At 40.6% G+C, this 19,728-nt stretch overlaps 2 protein-coding genes across 2 annotated transcripts; one reads left to right on the top strand and one right to left on the bottom strand.

Moving 5' to 3' along the window:
- The first annotated feature begins 812 nt into the window (after nucleotides 1–812).
- LOC149089063 (uncharacterized) lies at nucleotides 813–4,118 on the top strand. Its single transcript, XM_089239965.1, has one exon. The coding sequence runs from the start codon at nucleotides 813–815 to the stop codon at nucleotides 4,116–4,118; it is 3,306 nt and encodes a 1,101-aa protein (XP_089096091.1).
- A 1,214-nt stretch (nucleotides 4,119–5,332) lies between these two features.
- On the bottom strand, nucleotides 5,333–12,344 carry LOC149089062 (uncharacterized). Its single transcript, XM_089239951.1, has 2 exons — nucleotides 11,310–12,344; nucleotides 5,333–5,443 (listed from the first exon to the last, which is right to left on the bottom strand). The coding sequence occupies exons 1-2, from the start codon at nucleotides 12,342–12,344 to the stop codon at nucleotides 5,333–5,335; spliced, it is 1,146 nt and encodes a 381-aa protein (XP_089096077.1).
- Nucleotides 12,345–19,728: the final 7,384 nt, after the last annotated feature.

The following is a 19,728-nucleotide window of genomic DNA, read 5'->3' as shown; positions in this document are numbered from 1 at the left end:
AAATTTCTTAGAGAAATTTTGAGTTCTTATCCTTCAAATAGCATTGAAATTAACAAATTGATTTTATGATTATGACTAGCTGATACCCGGCGACGTTGCCCGCCCCGTAAAAAATGTATATATGTATAGCTTATTAATTACTTCTTAATCAAAAAAATTTCTGCATCAAGTAAGAGAAAATTACTTTCATTTTTAAATATTTTAATTAAAATCTTCAGGCAATCGCTTGTGGATACACAATGTTTTTTCTTTTTCCATCTGGTGTGTAGATGTACAAATTTTTGCTATTACCAACACGCGAACAGGTGACGAAAAGGTATCCGTGTGAAAAACAGGGCTCAAGTAGGTTGATACCTGCCACTGGTAACGACTGGCCTTGCGCTTTGTGGATTGTCATGGCAAAAGCTAAACGAATCGGGAACTGTAATCGCTTGAAAGTGAATGGCATTTCTTCGGTGATGATTGGGATACGTGGAATGAAGACTTCTTTTTCTTTGTAACATCCAGTTAGAATCGTTGCTTCAATGATGCATGTTAGGCCGATACATCAAATTATGTGAGTTGGCGGCTATTTTGTACGCCAATTGTAGCGAGCGTTTTTCTGTGACTGTATTACGAAATAAGTCGTTAACCAGGAAAGGAGACGAGCAGTAGGCTGTCCCTTTAAAAATAAAGTTAGTACTATAGGAGTACGTGTTTAAGTTCAATTGTGTGATTGAATCTCATTAATGCACAGTAGTAGCATTTTTAGGTTACATTTTTAACTGAGCTATTGAACAGTTGGTCCGTCGAGAGCGATAGGGTAATTGAAAATGAATGCTAAATATAATGGTCAAAAAGGAACTGTAAAATCTAAAGTTACTCAACTAGAAAATTTTGCTAAGGACTTTGAGCCATCAGTGGATTCAAAACAATTACTTGATGTGAAATTGAACAATGTCGCCGACATCAAAAAAAATGTTGAAGCATTGAGGAAAATATTATACGCTCAACCAGAGACTATAGACATTAGCGTGTTCGACGAAGAGCTGCTGCACATAGATGAGCGACTAGAAACTCTGGAGGTAAGATTTCTTTTCTACCAAGAGTCGATGAAAAGTTATCAAAAAGTTAATGTTGATGAGCGTAAAGATATCTGTCGTATAAAATTGCCAGACATTCCTCTACCAGAATTTTCTGGCAAGTATGAGGAATTTAGTCAGTTCAAAAATCAATTTAAGTGTTTAATTGAAGGCAACGAACAATTAACCGACGTACAAAAGCTGTATTATTTGCGAGCATCATTAAAAGGGGATGCAAAAAAGCTTGAAACAGCTGACGAAAGCTATGCTTCTTTGTTTGAGGCGTTAACAACTCGTTATGAAAACAAAAGAATAGTTGTTGACACTCATATCCAAGCTTTAATAAATTGCGCTAAAGTTCAACATGAGTCAGCTAAGGAATTGCGCAATCTAATTGACAATGTAAATAGAAATTTAAGAGAGTTGAAATCATTGAAATTTGAAAGAAATGATTTATCAGACACCATGTTACTGAATGTATTACTTCAGAAAATAGATAAAGAATCCAGAAAGGAATATGAGTTAACATTAACAACTACCGAGGTTCCTAAACTAGACAATTTTCTGGAATTCATTGAAAAAAGAAGTATAATGCTTGAAAGTGTCGGAAAACTAAATAGTCGTCAGCAGAAGCCTGACCACAGAATACAACCGAAAGCAAAAGCTTTCATGGTATATGATAGTGATAATATCAAAGAATATACAAGATCTTGTGTCTCTTGCAAAGGTTTTCATGCATTATATAAATGTGTAAAATTTCAAAGAATGAGTGTTTCGCAAAGATATGAATTTGTGCGAAAGCATAATTTATGCTATTGTTGCTTAAAAATTGGCCATATTACGTCTCAGTGCTTATCAAAGGTCGTTTGCTCTATTTGCAATTTGAGACACAACACTCTCTTACATCGGGGAGAAACGGCGTCTCCAAAAAGCAATAAAGATGTCATCCAACGAAAAAGCGAAAGCGCTTCCCCCATACCCTCAGAGGGAGGAGCAGTAGGGGGCCAACAGCCAGATGTTCTTCATAGTCTGAGCAATGTGATAAACACAAATTCATCAGCACTTCTCAGTACTGTGAATGTTTACGTCTGCGATTCCCAAGGAAAAGAGACTCGAGTTAGGGCCATACTCGATAATGGTAGTCAAGTGAACATGATGACAACAAGCTGTGCCGAAGCCCTCGGGTTGAAGAAAGAAAAAGTTTATGCCCCAGTTTGTGGCATTAATGGCTTGTCACATACCGTGAAAAACAAAACTACCGGGGTAGTCGCAAACAAAAGCGGCGAGTTCAAGAAAGAATTGGATTTTTTGATTGTATCCAAAATAACAGATTTCACCCCATCGTCTCCTCTCGATTTATCTGGCTTGAAGTTTCCCGAAGGAGTTGAACTTGCTGACCCACATTTTTCCAAGCCAGGGAAAATACAACTTTTGATCGGAGCAAAAATATTTTTTGAGGCATTGAAGAGCGGACAGCTGTATCTCAGCAACGAAGTGTTGCTTCAGAATTCTGTATTTGGGTACATAGTCTCCGGGACAATTTCTCATTCGTCATCTCAGCAATGCTGTTTTCTCTCGAGAGAAGTTGAGGTGTTAGATCAATCCATTAGGAAGTTTTGGGAAATTGAATCTGTGGAGGAGAAGCTACCCCTGAAAAGCAAAGAAGAACTTTTTTGCGAGGATCATTTTGTAAAAACCCATCGTAGAAATGAAAGAGGGGAATATATAGTTGATCTTCCGATGAAGGAAAATGTTGAACCTGGGGAATCCATGCAATTAGCTGAGCAAAGGCTGAATTGGCTGTGGAAAAAATTGGATAAAAATCCCCAAATGTCTGTTCTTTACAAAAATTTTATGGCCGAGTATGAGGACTTGGGTCACATGCAGGAGATGATGGAGGGACATGAGGATATAAAATATGTTATGCCTCACCATGGAGTCTACAAACCTGATAGCAGTACCACTAAATTAAGAGTAGTTTTCGACGCATCAGCCCCTTCTACCAATGGGTTATCACTTAACAACTGCTTGTTAAATGGGGGTGTGGTCCAAGAAGACATCTTTTCGATACTGCTAAGATTTAGAAGACATAAAATCGCTTTCACTGCCGATGTGAAAAAGATGTACAGGCAGATCTGGGTCAATCCTGATCATTGCAACTTACAATGCATCTTATGGAAAGAAAGTCCGTTAGATGAACCCAAACTGTACAAGTTACTTACAGTAACATATGGAACAAAATGTGCACCATATTTAGCCACTAGGGTGTTAAGGCAGTTAGCTTATGACGAACAGAAGAAATATCCTCTTGCTGCTGCCGCAACTCATACTGATTTTTATGTTGATGATATTCTAACTGGTTCTAACGATGTAACAAGTGCCATTGAATTGCAGCAACAGCTGATTTCTATGTTAAAATGTGGAGGCATGGATTTACACAAGTGGTGCTCCAACGAAAATGCATTGTTGAACAATGTCCCTGTTCATGAACGAGAATATTGCTTTCAGGATCCTGAAAATGACACGGTGAAAACTTTGGGTTTAAGATGGAACCCTAAAGAAGATTTTTTTGGTTTCACTGTTGCTCCTGGTAACAACATACCTACCAAGCGTGCTGTGTTGACAGATATCGCAAAATTATTTGATCCGTTAGGCTTGCTTGGTCCTGTTCTAGTACAAGCAAAGATTTACTTGCAGAAGCTCTGGCTGTTGAAAATCGACTGGGACGATGAACTGCCGTCTCAACAATCGAAAAACTGGAGAAAATTCCGAGAAGGACTTACAAGGTTGACAAACCTCCAGATTGATCGTTTCGTCTTATCAGACTCTGCTGAAAAATTAGAAATTCATGCATTTTCAGACGCATCAAAGGATGCATACGGGGCTGTTGTATATGTGCGTTCGATTACTGCCGTGGGTGACATGAAGGTGGTGCTTCTTTGTAGCAAATCCAGAGTTGCACCTCTCAAAGTAGTAACCATACCACGTCGTGAACTTTGTGCTGCAGAACTGCTCTCAAATCTTGTTGAGATTGTGCTATCTTCTCTGCGTGTATAAGTGGACAAGGTATATACTGACTCAACAACAGCGTTGGGTTGGATCATCCTGGAGTTCAAGAAATATGCTGATGTGACTTTGACTCTAAATCTGAACGAAGTTTTCATTGATTCTTTATTTTGCATTACAAATGATTATGCTAAATTAATTCGCATTCTTAGTTTTGTTTTCAGGTTCATCCATAATTCGAGAAATCCACTTAATAAGCGAAAGGGTCCTTTGTCACATCAAGAACTTCAAGGTAGTATGCAATATCTAGTTCGTTGCGCACAAGAAATAGAGTTTAAAGGTGACATATCCAATCTTAAAAAAGGGAAATTGGCAACAGACAAGATAAAAAACTTACTTCCATACTTAGACGAAAAGGATATTTTGCGAGTAGGTGGTCGTTTAAGGCACAGTCAAATAAGTGATAGCCAAAAACATCCGATCATATTACCATCAAAACATAAGCTCACTAGAATGATCATTGAGCATCATCATAAAAAATATTTACACATTGGTCCGCAAAATTTATTGTATTCTTTGAGGGGAGAATTTTGGCCATTACGTGGCAGAGATATGTGTCGTAAGGTTGTACATGACTGTATCACTTGTTTCAAGATAAAACCTGTAACAGTAGAACAACTCATGGGGGATTTACCTAAAGAAAGAGTCACTGTGAACTATCCCTTTAACTGCTCTGGTGTCGACTTTTGTGGACCGTTTCTGATAAAATATAAGGGCCAGAGAAAGGGGATCTACCACAAGGTGTATATTTGCATTTTTGTATGCATGGTCACGAAGGCCACTCATTTGGAAATAGTGTCTGATTTGACATCCGAAGCATTTATCGCTTGCTTGAAAAGATTTGTTGCCAGGAGAGGCAAACCTCAAAAAATGTTCAGCGATAATGCAAAAAACTTCGTAAGTGCTAATAAAACTCTGAAAAATTGGTATGCCGATATTGTGCAGAGTAATATCAATCTCGTCAACTATTTATCAGCAGAGGGTATTCAGTGGCAGTTTATACCTCCCAGAGCACCCAACTTTGGTGGTTTGTGGGAGGCCGGGGTAAAATCCTTTAAGCACCATTTGAAACGTGTAGTTGGGAATTCGAAACTAACATACGAAGAACTGTTAACTATTGTCAATCAAGTAGAGGGAATTTTAAATTCACGTCCGTTAACACCACTATCTAGTGATATAGATGATTTAGATATTCTTACGCCTGGTCATTTCCTCATTGGTCGCCCAGTCACTGCCATTGTAGAGCCATCACTAACTGATGTTAAGGAAACCAGATTGAATTTATGGCAACGTACATCTAAGTTGGTGCAAACAATCTGGAAGCATTGGCAAAACAATTATTTGAGCACTTTACAACAACGAAATAAATGGAAAGGTTCCAAGCCCAACATCAATGTTGGAGATATGGTTGTCATGAAAGAAGAAAACCTCCCAAGTTGTAAATGGATTTTGGGAAGAGTCGTGGAGGTTTTCCAGGGTAGGGATAATAAAGTGAGAATTGCAAATGTAAAAACAATGAATGGGATCTTCAAAAGATCAATATGTAAAATCGCGTTGTTGCCGTTAGAAGGGTCTCGATAGAAAAAAAAAAAAATCATTAGGTTTCCGCCTTGAAATTATAATTGTATAATATAGCACCTTTGTGTATGTATATAGTGCATTTGTATTTTATATAATTAATTTTTGTTTCGCAAATATGATATCTGTACTGCATCGAATTTTTGTTATATGTGAATTTTGTTTATGTATTCAAGTTTTTATATTGTCGTATTTATTGAAATTAATATTTCAATGCCGGGCGGCATGTTAGGCCGATACATCAAATTATGTGAGTTGGCGGCTATTTTGTACGCCAATTGTAGCGAGCGTTTTTCTGTGACTGTATTACGAAATAAGTCGTTAACCAGGAAAGGAGACGAGCAGTAGGCTGTCCCTTTAAAAATAAAGTTAGTACTATAGGAGTACGTGTTTAAGTTCAATTGTGTGATTGAATCTCATTAATGCACAGTAGTAGCATTTTTAGGTTACATTTTTAACTGAGCTATTGAACAATGCAATTGTGCAATTTCTTCACGCAGAGTCTGCTGCCATTGCAGAGTCTCGGTGTCTCCAAATTTCTTAAAAGCATTATAGGTGCTCCGACTTTGAGGGTCAAATTGTGTGGTGGCACACTCGGAATATCCAAAGAGTTCAGAAATTCTGCAGGATACAGAACTAAATGTCTGTGCCATGCCTGTGACAGTGTCAACCGATTTGTAAGATGTGGAGTCTCCCGGAATAATTTTTAGGATTTTTCCGTTGATCTTGTTCACACTCATTTTTCGGTGCCAGAATCGCACTCTCACAAAGCCACTCATGGTTTCGGTGATTTTGTTGAATGTTTGGGAAGACTTTGTCTGCAAGTTCTTGAACTGAGTTTATATATATAATAACTGGCAAAATCCATTTGGGAACGTTATCAGTCCAGTGCTTGGGTCTACGGGAATTCTTCCATTGCCAAGTTTGATCAACTGATGCGAAAATGATAGCAGTGCTGAGTCATTTTGCAGTTGAACTCGCATGTTGGTGGATAATGATAATTTTTTAGCTTCGTGCCAGAGTGTTGATGTCCTAACAAACTCGAGGCGACCACCGATAGACAGAACCTTCACTTCCAACCCATCTCACTAATGGCAGTAAATTGCAATGTAGCGATATGGCCAGAGTTGGTGTTTGGTGAAGTAGAGTGCTGATGATTTGAGGCAAACATTGAGTTCATCAGCTGGCGTAGAACATTTTTATTCCCTGTTTTATCGTCGTAGTTGTTGTTCTCTGTTGTTAGTGACGTCATATGTCCAGCTTCTGCAGCGAATATTATTCAAACTCCTTTTAAGTACTTTTTAAATTGAAACTATACCTCAACGATGGTTGGTTGATGAGATAAAGGCCACATTAGCACTTACAGGACACCCTGTATACATGCAAGCAAAAATATCTGGCGCTTCCCGGGTTTTTTTTTAATTACTGGGAGGATTGGAAAAGTGACAAACCATTATAAAGGAATAAACTGTTATGATGGCAGCGTTAAAGATTTGACAAACCATTGTAAAGACATATACACGTCTGAAACGCATTGTTGGGAACCACGGTAACCAAAGTAAACGTTCCGAAAGTGATTGTTGAGGCCCCAAAACCATTATTGCCCGACAGTTTTTTGCCCATTTCGGGCATTTGCCCAGCTCTGACGAACTTTTAAAGTAGCCTACGGTTCAATCCCGGACCTGTTTGGTATATATGCAAAATCTGGCGACGATCGGTCTAAAACTGTAGATTTGTATAAAGAGCATACATACATACATACATACATACTTTCACATTTATATATAAGACTAGCTGATACCCGGCGACGTTGCCCGCCCCGTAAAAAATTTATATATGTATAGCTTATTAATTATTTCTTACTCAAAAAAATTTCTGCATCAAGTAAGAAAAAATTACTTTTATTTTTAAATATTTTAATTAAAATCTTCAGGCAATCGCTTGTGGATACACAATATTTTTGTTTGTCCATCTGGTGTGTAGATGTACAAATTTTTGCTATTACCAACACGTGAACAGGTGACGAAAAGGTGTCCGTGTGAAAAACAGGGCTCAAGTAGGTTGATACCTGCCACTGCTAACGACTGGCCTTGCGCTTTGTTGATTGTCATGGCAAAAGCTAAATGAATCGGGAACTGTGATCGCTTGAAAGTGAATGGCATTTCTTCAGTGATAATTGGGATACGTGGAACGAAGACGTCTTCTCTCCTTTGGCACATCCAGTTAGAATCGTCGCTTCAATGATGCAATTGTGCAGTTTCTTCACGCAGAGTCTGGTGCCATTGCAGAGTCTCGGTGTGTCCAAATTTCTTAAAAGCATTATAGGTGCTCCGACTTTGAGGGTCAAATTGTGTGGTGGCACACCCGGAATATCCAAAGGAGTTCAGAAATTCTGCAGGATACAGAGCTAAATGTCTGCGCTGTGTCTGTGACAGTGTCAACCGAATTGTAAGATGTGGAGTCTCCTGGAATAATTTTTAGGATTTTTTCGTTGATCTTGTTCACACTGTCATTTTTCGGTGCCAGAATCGCTCTCAGAAAGCCACTCATGGTTTTGGTAATTTTTGGGAAGACTTTGTCTGCAAGTTCTTGAACTGAGTTTAACAACTGGCAAAATCCATTTGGGAACGTAATCGGTCCAGTGCTTGGGGTCTACTGATTGGTCAACTGATGTGAAAATGATAGCGGTGCTGAGTCATTTTGCAGTTGAACTCGCATGTTGGTGGATAATGATAATTTTTTAACTTCGTGCCAGAGTGCTGATGATTTGAGGCAAGCATTGAGTTCATCAGTTGGCGTTGAACATTTTTATTCCCAGTTTTGTCAGCGTAGTTGTTGTTCTCTGTTGTTAGCGACGTCATACGTCCAGCTTGTGCAGCGAATATTATTCAAACGCCTTTTACGCATTTTTTAAATTGAAACTATACCTATACGATGGGCGGTTGATGAGATAAAGGCCGCATTATCACTTACAGGATTACAGAACAACCTGTATATATGCTAGCAGAAATACCCGGCGCTTCCCGGGTTTTCTGCAATTAAATTGGAAAAGTGACAAACCGTTATAAAAGAATAAACTGTTATAATAACAGAATTAAAGGTGTGACAAACCATTGTAAAGGCATATATTCCCGTCTGAAACGCATTGTTGGAAACCACGGTAACCAAAGTAAACGTTCCGAAAGTGATTGTTGAGGCCCCAAAACCATTGTTGCCCGACAGTTTTTTGCCCATTTCGGGCATTTGCCCAGCTCTGACGAACTTTTAAAGTAGCCTACGGTTCAATCCCGGACCTGTTTGGTATATATGCAAAATCTGGCGACGATCGGTCTAAAACTGTAGATTTGTATAAAGAGCATACATACATACATACATACTTTCACATTTATATATAAGATTATACACATATATAGCATAACGGTATTTTGTTTCGAAATTTTAAATTTTTTTTGAATATTGTCTACATTAAAAAATAAACAATTTTTCGTCGGGGGGGGGGGCGCGAGCCCCCTATGCCCCTCCCCCCTCCCGCGTACGTTTCTGATCCCACCGATATGCGTTATGAGGGCAGTGCTGACGAAATTTTGCTGACAAAGGGGGCGGGGGTCAAAAATGGCTAAAAATTTGCTTACGTAATATTTGAACGGCCCCTTGTGGCAAGAAACTCTTGGTTTTAAACAAGTAATAATATTGAAGAGCTCATATACAGTGAATCCTACTTATGGCGTTTTCCAAAAAGTCATGAGAAACGTTGTTGGCGGGAAAACGTTTTAAACGGGAAATTTCAGTAGGTGTTAGTAAAAGTTAGGAGATATCACGAAAATAAAGTCGTAAACAACAAAACACAGAAACAACAAAAACTTCACGTCAGGTTTCACTACACGTACACGCACATTCCCGCATGTACCGATTCTTTGGGGGGGCGGGGTGCATGTGTGGTGTAGCAGTAGTAGGTAGGGCCTCCAAAAAATGGCTCGGGGATCCATGATGTTCTTAAGTCAGCCACCTCGTCGGGCAATTTGCCTGTTGTGGCGTTGTATTTGTATTTTCAAATGTAGTTCTAACGTGTTTCAAAATGTTTTTCTTTATTTTTGTGAATTCCGCATCCCCCTACCCACATCCTGGAACAGGGCCCCTTGGCTGAGATCTTTAGCGGGTCCCAAGCCAGACTTTTCTCGGACCCTTCTGTAATGAATTTATTCGTGAAAAAAAATGGTAGTTATTGTTTTTTTTCTCCCGGATCCCAGGGCTGGAGCCCAATTCAGCAGTGCCGTCTAAACGCATGGACCGACCCGGGCACGGTCCGTGTGGCCTCAAGAGAAAAGGGCCTTACAAAAATTGAAAAACCTTTAATTGGCCTTACAAAATTTATAGTTGAAATTTTTGAAGAGCATACATGTAAATTTGCCTGGTAGGGCCTCAGAAAAATCACTTGGCCCGGGGGTCCATGGTGCTCTTAAGACGGCCCTGGCACCCGAACAAAGTGATATATCTGAGCCCCCACCCCCTTCTGGCTGGAAATGATCACCTAATAATTGGCATGAAGAATGTTCCGGAAAAAAGTTCACCGAATCTTATTATTCTGAGGCCTCCCCGGGTGGACCCTGCCCCGTAAAACGGCTTGGGCAACTAGAATACTGCCTCGAGCAAATGGGGGGCTTACAAAAAAATATTAACTTATTTTGCATGATAATAAATCTTTTTAAGTCTGCTCCGGGGCCCCCGAGAAGGCACTCTACGTCCCTGGGTGGACCCCCACAGGCTCCTTTCCACAAGCAGGGTCGCAACAGTGTCGATGCTTGGTCAGCCGGGCAAGATCACACTTTGGTGCCCTTTGTAATGTTGAAGGAGGGTTAACAGTTGAAATCTGTGCCCTCTCTGGTCCGGCGCCATAAGCACTGGAGAAACTGGAGAAACCGCGAGACACCCAGGCTCTGTCGCAAGAAGCAACGTAAGCACTTCGCCCCCCCCCCCCGGAGGGGGGGAAACAGGGCATCTCCGGTAAAACCAAAATTTATTGATACGTCGAAGATTACATATAGTGCAAAGAAATCAAAAATTATGTAAATCGAAGAATCAAGTTAAAGTAAAGTGCAACGGGCACGGATAATAAATAATCATGGAAAGTTGTATAAAAATCGTATCGCAAAAGGCGCAATCAGAAATTTGATTGATCAAGGATTGTATCAAATGACAAGAAGGGCAGAGCATCTCATTGCACTCCGGCAGTTCAATACAGTCAGTCTAATTTCTCCGAGACGTCATTAATTAGGTTTGGGATTCATCCTGCTCCTCGCTCGCAAACAGTGCCACCAGCGCACTGTCAGGGTGAAGACGCGGCGATCTCCTTAACGGCGCTGATACCGGAGTTGCAGGAGCTGGAGGAGACGGATCCCTTATCTTCTCGGGATGTTCCTCAAGGAATTTCACCATTTTTCTTATCTTTTCCTTTGATTCCTCTCGACGTAGTATGCCAAGCATCCATGGTCTGTGTAGATGGGCAGTCGGCGAACGGAAGTGATAGTGTGTCGTTTCTGGACAGCATGTGGCGTAGTGCAGGGGCGTGCCAGGCTCAAGACAAGAGCATTTATCGCTGGCAATCACTTTAAAGCGATGTAAGGTTGCCGGGAAAGGCTCATGACCGGTGACAAATAAGATGAGCTCTCGTGACCAGCCCCTGCTCCTAGTATGTACTTTCTTCATAACTTCATGAGTTGATCTTCCTGACGCCTCCGGCATATCCCAATGCAATTGCCAATTTGCTATCATGTCTCTCCAGAGGAGTGATTTTGCGTGAGAAGCTGGATATAAGAGTTCGTCGTAAAAGACTCCGGTATTGGTCGCTTCTTTGGCCGCCGCATCCGCAAGCTCGTTTCCCCACTGGCCGTTGTGGGCTTTTACCCAGGAGATGCGTATTGATGGGTGAGATACAAGTATACTCCTTATCTTTCTCGCCATTGCGTTTTCAGAGAGCGGGTTTAGAATGGCCTGGATACTCGAACGGCTATCGGATCTTATTACAGTCTGCTTCCTGTTTGTAGCTGCATCCAGAGCTGCTGTAAATATAGCGAGCATCTCAGCTTGATATACTGAATTATTTTCTTTTAGTTTAGCAGCCCATTTATGCACGATCTCCGTTCCCACGGTTTTTATACAGGCAGCTCCTGTACCTGACTCCAGTTTAGAGCCATCCGTGTAATATACGACGGATTTCTCCTCAGGTGTATCATCCTCCGAAGATTCTATTAATACTTGATTGGCCTGCAGAGATTCTGCAGGATGCGAGGTCCAGCCTATAGTTTTTTGCTCGAAGGCGTCCGGGACTAATGTTTCCTCTAACAATGGACATGGCTTGTGAAGCTTTAGAAGACGTGTGACTCTTGCCAGGAATTCTATCTTGAGGGATAATGGCGGGAGACCCAAGATCACCTGAAGAGCATTCGTAGGTGTAGTTCTATACGCACCAGAGATATATAGAAGGAAGGGTCTTTGTATAGAATCGAGCCGTCTGAACATCTGGACCTTGGGAGAATGCCATATTGAAGCTCCATAAGCTATCATAGGCTCAACCACTGTCAAGTAGAGGGATCTCCTCAGAGCCCGTGTCAGTCCCCACTGTAGTCCAGCCATCAGACGCATCTTCTGAAGAACACTAATGCCATAAGCACTGGACCCGTTTGCTTCCCCCCCCCCCACTAATTGCGGCCCTTCCCACAAGAGTAGGCAGGACTGCAACGACTGCAACTAGATGCCCGCCGTCGGGACGATCCAACGAACTTACACCATTCTCCCGACACATCGACCTGGATCCGCACCTGGCAGTGCTCCATGCAGCCATTCAGGTCGCACGGCCAAAGAACCGTCCCTGGTTAAGAGCACCGATTATGGTTTCTTTTCTGAATATGTGGATAGATAATAAAAAGGGCTGGACAAATCCATGGAGGAAAGAATAACAGGAGGTGACATCAGGCAGGAAAATTGAAGCCGTTGTGGCAACCCTATGGACTGACAAGTAAGCCCAAACAAACCGCTCTTTTCCCTATACTTAACATGTGTTTTGCCGGATCGAATTCTCTTAAAATATTAATATCTAAACAAATTTAAGCACCATGACTGTTTAATGCCTCTTCAGGTAACCTACATGATCCAATAATGGGGAAAGATAAAATTTTATCCTTGTATAAGGGGTTTTTATATTTTTAATTTATTTTTGAAAGGGAAAGATCATTTTTAACTCTCAACTCGTCATAGGTTTTTAGTTCAGTGCTTCAATTTATTTTAAAAATTTGATGCATCACATTAATGTCTATGGAAATATGATTAATTAAAATAATATGAAGCTCCAATAAAATGCAATTTTCATAATTTTTTCTTTTAACTGTTTATTTTGCCTTTTTGTTTCGTTCATCATTATCATAGATCCGGGACATTTCGAAAGTGTTTGAGGCCCGTGGGCGCTCGTCTTAAGCTTTACATGAGGAATTTTGATTTCTGAATCAATTCTGAGATGCTCGAGCACTTTCTGACAGGGTCGTAGCTAGGATTTTTGCCACCCGGGACAAACAGCATTTTGCCACCCCCGTGCCTCAAAGTACTGGAAGTGCTCGAGCGTCCTCCACCACTGTGTATTTATGGTTTTGCTGCCTGTAGACTGTACAAATTTCGCCACCTTTCTTCCGTTCCACTCTCATATTCTTGAATACGTATGATTGAAATATATGCCGCCCATCCGAACCTTCCGCTATGTACAGTAGATGTAGTATTGAGAAAAAAAAATATTAAAAATAAAAAAAACTTTTTTTACGAGCCGCGGTAAGTCATCTTTCTGGCCTTTAGTATTTAGGAAAATAATCACTTGGGCTGTTTCCCCCCCCCCCTTCATTTTGTACCTATTACTTTGCTTTTAAAGTGGCACGTGTACGAAAACTTGAAAAAAAAAAAAACAGTTTCGAATTGAATTTGAAATCTAAAATTGTTGTTGTTGTTCTACCTAGACTGGAAGTATTTCTACAATATTTTAATGTAAACAGCTGAAAGGCATTATATATGCTAATGTTTTGCATATATAATGTTTTGCGCAAAAAAAAAAGTCAGATTTTTTCGAACACCACTTGTTCAAGTGTCTTTAAACATTGTGTCACTCTCAGCACTGAGGTATTACATGCTTTGGCATAATTTTTTTAAAATTAAAATGCCGAGAAGGAATTTTAGGGCACAAGATATGGGTAAATTTTGGTTATTTTTGCAAAAGGTTCCATGTTGTTGAAGTTAATATTCGAACGACTAAAATTGTAAAAGCTCTCGTTCAATTGTATAAATATATCCACAGAATTTGAGGGAAAAAAATCGAGTTCCTAAAGTGAATAGTAATTTTTAAATGATTTTTAAAAACGGGAATGTTTCTCATAGGAAAGCATGGGAAGCCACGGTTTGTTTGGGCTTACTTGGTCCCTTTAATAGATCGATCACTGGCTTCATCTGGCAACCCAGATTCCCCATGCTTTCTCAACGGAGGCGCTGGTCGCGTCACCTCCTGTTATTCATTCTCCATGGGACAAATCCACAAAAATTCACATTCATGAATGAATACTTTTTATGCAAGAATCGGTCACGTGGTTGTGTGGGAAAAAAAATACATGCATCGTCAAAATTTTTACATTCCCCGGGCATTTCGGGCAATAGCCCTGATGACAACGTTGTCGTTTTCAGAAATTATTGGTTGACATGTTTTTCTGTAAAAGTACGTGGTGGCTTTTAAGAGCTCCACTTTGATATAAACGGGCCAATGATAGCCGAAGCAAGAATTAAAGTCAACTACTAAGATCACAGTAAAGGGGAGGGGGGGGGGGGGGTGCCCAACCCAAAATGCGAGGAAAATGGCCGGTGGAGAAGGGATAACATGATCAAGATTTTGTTGTTCTTATCCTTTGGTTACACCCCCCTCCCCTCCCGCAGGGCCGTCTTAAGTGCACCATAGGCCCGCACTGGCAAAGTGACTTTTCTGCCGCCTTTCTCTCACCAAGCTAGAAATACCCGCCTTCAAACTACTGAAAATTGTAATCAGATCTCATTATCACGATTCTTTTTTTGTACTTGAGGGCCCATGAGTTAACACAGCACTGCCCCTTCCAAAATAAATTATCGGCTTCCACTGAGGTCAAATATTTTTGGTTTTAATTTGGAGACCCCGCGAAATAGCCCACTTGTCCTGTCGAAAAATCGGTGCTCCCCAACATCTAGCAGCAGGATCCCTAGGCTGTGATCTTTGACGGGCCCCTCTAAAGTGAATTTACGGTGGTAAAAAGCAAAAATACGATAGTAGAATCGTCCCTGGGCGGTCTGGCCCGTCGCCAAAAATTTCGTTTGGAGGGGGAACCACTTTCATTTCGGACCCAAAGTGATAGAACAATAGATTTGGGGGATCTTTTGCCCTTTTCCGGTCATTTTCTCACATTTCTGGAAGGGACCCAGATCCCCAAGTCCGCCCCTTCCTCTCCCGCTACGGACCTGCCGGGGCCCCTCACCCGGGCACAGCACAGGGGCCGTGAAATGAGATCTGGTTGAAATTGTACGAACCAAAAGTGAAACCGATACGTTTATTGGTTGCATTTTTCAAGTTCTATAAAAGAACTTTTGTCAATCTTTTATAGTGTAATACCGGACTTACGATAAGAATTTTATGCTGACAAGTATTTTATGGGCTGATTATGCCCCCCCCCCTCCTCTTCTCGCAAGTGTCGTCTAAATGCGGGGGCCCACCTGAGCCAACACCGCACTAGATATATTTAATGTGATGTTGCCCGAGCACGGCCGGGAGAGACGGGGCTCAACTGTAGAAAGAGGAATATACGATCTGATAGAAAAATTTAAGAATAAACACGCAAATTGGTAGACAGGTATTTTTTGTAGCCAGAAAAGGAGAGGGGGGCTCAGAAAAAATCACTTCGCCATAGGGTTTATGCAGGGCTGCAACTAGGGCGGAGCAGCCTGGTTTGGTGAATCGGGTACTGGACCAGAGGGGGATCAAATTTCACCGTTTAATCTGTGCTTCAACATTACAAGAGGGTGACAAAATGCTTGCTTGACACAGCTGACCAAAACCTATAGTTGTGGCACCGGGTCAATGATGGTTCTCAGGTGGCCTTGATGTACCAATGGGTAGGGTGAGAAAAAATAAAGGAATCCCTGCCCGTGCGGGATCTATTTTTGGTGGCCCCGATGACGTTTCTCAGCACTCAACAAATTTTTTTTACCTTCCAACTGGGATTTGGCACCCTTTCCTAGAGAGGTGGGTGCCCCATGTGGTTGCACATGTCGTACGGCCTCTGTGGAAAGGCTTCAGCCTAGTTTCTTATAATTTTTGTTTTTTTTCATACTACGAATTCTTTATCAAGGGACTAGTGAAAAATCTAACCTCTAAGGCAAAGATCCCAGCCTAGCGACCCCTGCTGCAGGACGTGGGTGCGATAAATGCATCCAGTCTTCCCGACTAGGCTAGAGTACGTCCTATAGATATTGTATCTAGGAAGTAATGAGTACCGTATATACCGGGTTACTCGAAACGTTACGCCGTCCGCTAATAGCAGTTTTTTTTTTTTTGCCTTGTAGCATTTGCAGCGAATTCACAATGGCACACTAACAATTTTAAGGGAATTAAAATTAGAGTTTAATACTCTAAAATACTTTAAGGCATTCATTTTTTAAAATATTGTTGGTGCTGCTATCTACTTTCAAAATCAGAAGTGCCTTATGTGGTGATGACGAAGCTCAGGTATAAAAAACTAAATTCTTCAATTCAGCTTTGCTCCTTATAAACAAAGCTTATAAACTGACCTGAAAGATCAGACTTCCAAATCAATTATTTTTTTCAAGACACAAGGAGACATCCAAAACAAAGGTCCTCTAAACAAGCAGACGACAGATAAGATCGTAAGAAGTAGGCTGACCATATTTCCTCGAGAGAAATACGGTACATTGGGATTCCAAATACGAGAAAATACGGGACATCGCCAACTATCGCCAAAAACGACGCCAAAACCAAACAAAGTTGCCAAATATTGTTGAAATTACGGATAAATCACAATGGCGGGAAATGATGCATTACTGCAAATTGAAGTGGATTAAAATGTATTCCACGAAAAAAAAAAGTTTACCAAACCAAGGCAAATGTGGGAGATTAGTATTCTCATAAATAGATGTATCATAAAATAATTTATGAGTTGAAAAATAATGTCAATCTTTGACTTCAATAAAGACTAAAAATTCAAGTAGGCGTCGTGTGAAATACGTGAAAAACCGGGACACTTTTGCCAAAAAGTCGGGACGGCCAAAAAAACAGAAAAAACCGGGACTGTCCCGGGAAATGCGGGACGTATGGTCATCTTAGTAAGAAGTGAATTTCCGCACTCCACTTTGTAGTTGGTGCTGCCATCTAGTCTCAAATTTAAAAATGACTCATGTGGTGATGATAAAGTTTGTTGTAAAAACTATATTCTTTATTCCGCTCAGTTCCATATAAACAAGGCTCATAAACTGAACTGGAAATTTAAACTAAAAGTTCGGTTATTTTATTTGAGCATAAGGAGACGTCCAAAAAAAAGAACCTCTTAATGAGCAGACGACAGACAAGAAGCCAGTTTGTTCGGTTCCCAACAAGCTAAGCTCACAAACAGAACTGGCAGTTCGGACTTCCAGTTCAGTAATTTTTTCAGGACACAAGAAGACGTCCAAAACAAGTTACCTAGAGAGAAGCAGACGACAGAGATTCTGAGGCTTGATATATATGTATATACTGTTGGTGCTGCCATGTAATCTCAAAAGTTCAGACAACTCATGCGATGATGAAAAAAGAAGAGAGGGAGTTATTTTTTTATGAGACGAAAATTTCGGTAACAAAATTCGGACATTTGCAATAATCGAATTTATGTAGGAAAAATAATTATTTCTTTCCACAAAAAAATTCGGACAATATGGATGATCGAACAAATAAGTGAAAATACGGAGTATGTGGTCTTCAGGTAGAGTTACCAGATTCAAAACTGAAAAAGGAAGACGTATGGTGCGAACCTTAGGCACTTCCGCTTTAACGCATGTCTCTCCCCCCCCCCCCACCCGGGCCGTGCCCGAAGGGCCTCGAGAGAAGAGGCGCCTCAGAAAAACGAGAAGTTGTTGAATTTTTCAAGAATTTTTCAGGGAGGGACTCCAAAAAAATCACTTGGCTCGGGGGCCCATGATGCTCTTAAGACGATCCTGTCTGTCAGCCCCACCCTTGTGGGGGTCATGGAATTCCAGTGCTTGATTCTTTTACTTCTATTAATTTACATTAATTAAACAAAAACAGCAATCAAAAATTCGAAAAATGATCAAAGTTATCGAATTGCAACGTACATTTGATAAAGAGATGATGAAGCGCTTTCAAAGTATGACAATTTATGTCTGTTCAATATAATTCGAGCCACGATGAAGTCTCAGCAGGAATAGGTGGACCACGCGCTAATTATAATTAATAATTTATGAATTTCGTAAAATTAATTTAAATGCCATTCCCTCTCAATGGATCGTGTTTGATTAGGATCCAGACTATCAACGCGCTCCTGAAATAATGAAAAAAATGAGCATAATAAAATGCGTTCTTTTTCTGAAAAAAATTAAGTAAGTCGGGGAGCAACTACATAAAATAGAATTGCCGCAAAAAATTTTTGCATTGGGCCGCGAAATTCTCCCAAGCCCGAACCTGTCTCGGATTTTTTGAATTTAAATATCTCAGGGAATTATGCAGTTAAAAATATGTAATTTGTTTGTTGGGCTCAGAAGAGAAAGGGCAACAACTGTCTAATTGGAAGTTAGAGGACGGGGGGAGCGGGGATGATCGTATAAAAATTTACATTTTTTATTTTGTGCACACTGTATTTTCATCCTCAAAACTCGTACAGGGTGATTTCTGGTCACATTTTGAGAATTTTTAAAATTGTAACTAAAACACTATATGACGAATGGTTGATGAGATAAAGGCTGTAACAACACTCCAATGAGAAACTATTGAATCTTAGAATGGTCAAATAATATTACCAATAGGCAGGATCCAACTAGTAGGGGGGGGGGGGAACAGGCGTGTCTGGTGCCCCGGGTGCAACACAAAAGGGGGCGCTAATTTAACCATTTAACCTATCCCTCAGAATTACGGGGGGGGGGGGGTTCCTAAATGAGTAGTTGCCCCAGCTAACCAAGCATCCAGTTGCGGCCCTGCCAGCAGGTATCTTATTTGTGATGAATCACCACTGCATGGGCCCATCTGGGCACTTCTCTGGGATGTCAAGTGACAATTAGATTTGGTTCCGATTTTCTAGAGTAAATATGCAAATAGGTAGGTAGGAATTTTCGGCTAGGTAGTAGTGCCTCTCTCAGAAAAATCGCTTTGCATGTGGGCGTATGATAATGTGAAGACAGCCCTGGGCGTACTTTATGAAAATTGTGAAAAGCTAATCGGAAAACTCAGCAATAATGTGAAGTCTAGTTTGCAATATTATTAGTTTCACATCTTTTGTGCCATCCTTGTGATAATGATCAACTATAATACAATCAAGTGTTCTTAAAATTTTAGGATCTTCTATCGGATGATCGATGTTAAAAAGAAATTGTACATTTAAAAGAAAATATACCATTCGATATCTTTTTGTGGTGCCCCTTTTGGTGCAAAATCGCGTGAGCAAACATGCGAATGACCAAAAGAATGATCTATAGCATGCATGTGTAAGCATCAAAAGAGTAACTAATAAAGCAAGGAACCATGTCAGAGTGAACGACAAAAGAAGAGTGGCCTTGAGCATGAGCAAGTATGTGAGTGACCAAAAGAGTGTGCAAAAGTGTGTGACCAAATGAGTGACCTAGAGCATGTGTAAGCATGCGAGTGTCCAAAACAGTGTCCAAGCATTTTAGTGACTAAAACAGTGATATAGAGACAGAGGTGTACTTGCAGGGGTGGGGAAAGACCAAGCACAGGGCGGCGAATTCGAGGAAAGATTAG

The sequence above is a fragment of the Pholcus phalangioides genome, unplaced genomic scaffold (assembly GCF_987345545.1).
Source record: "Pholcus phalangioides strain wild (caught in Gottingen) unplaced genomic scaffold, Ppha-v1.0 ptg000002l_1, whole genome shotgun sequence".
NCBI classification, from domain to species: domain Eukaryota; kingdom Metazoa; phylum Arthropoda; class Arachnida; order Araneae; family Pholcidae; genus Pholcus; species Pholcus phalangioides.
The sequence above is the reverse complement of the archived record's forward strand: the minus strand, read 5'-3'. Positions and strand labels throughout refer to the sequence as shown.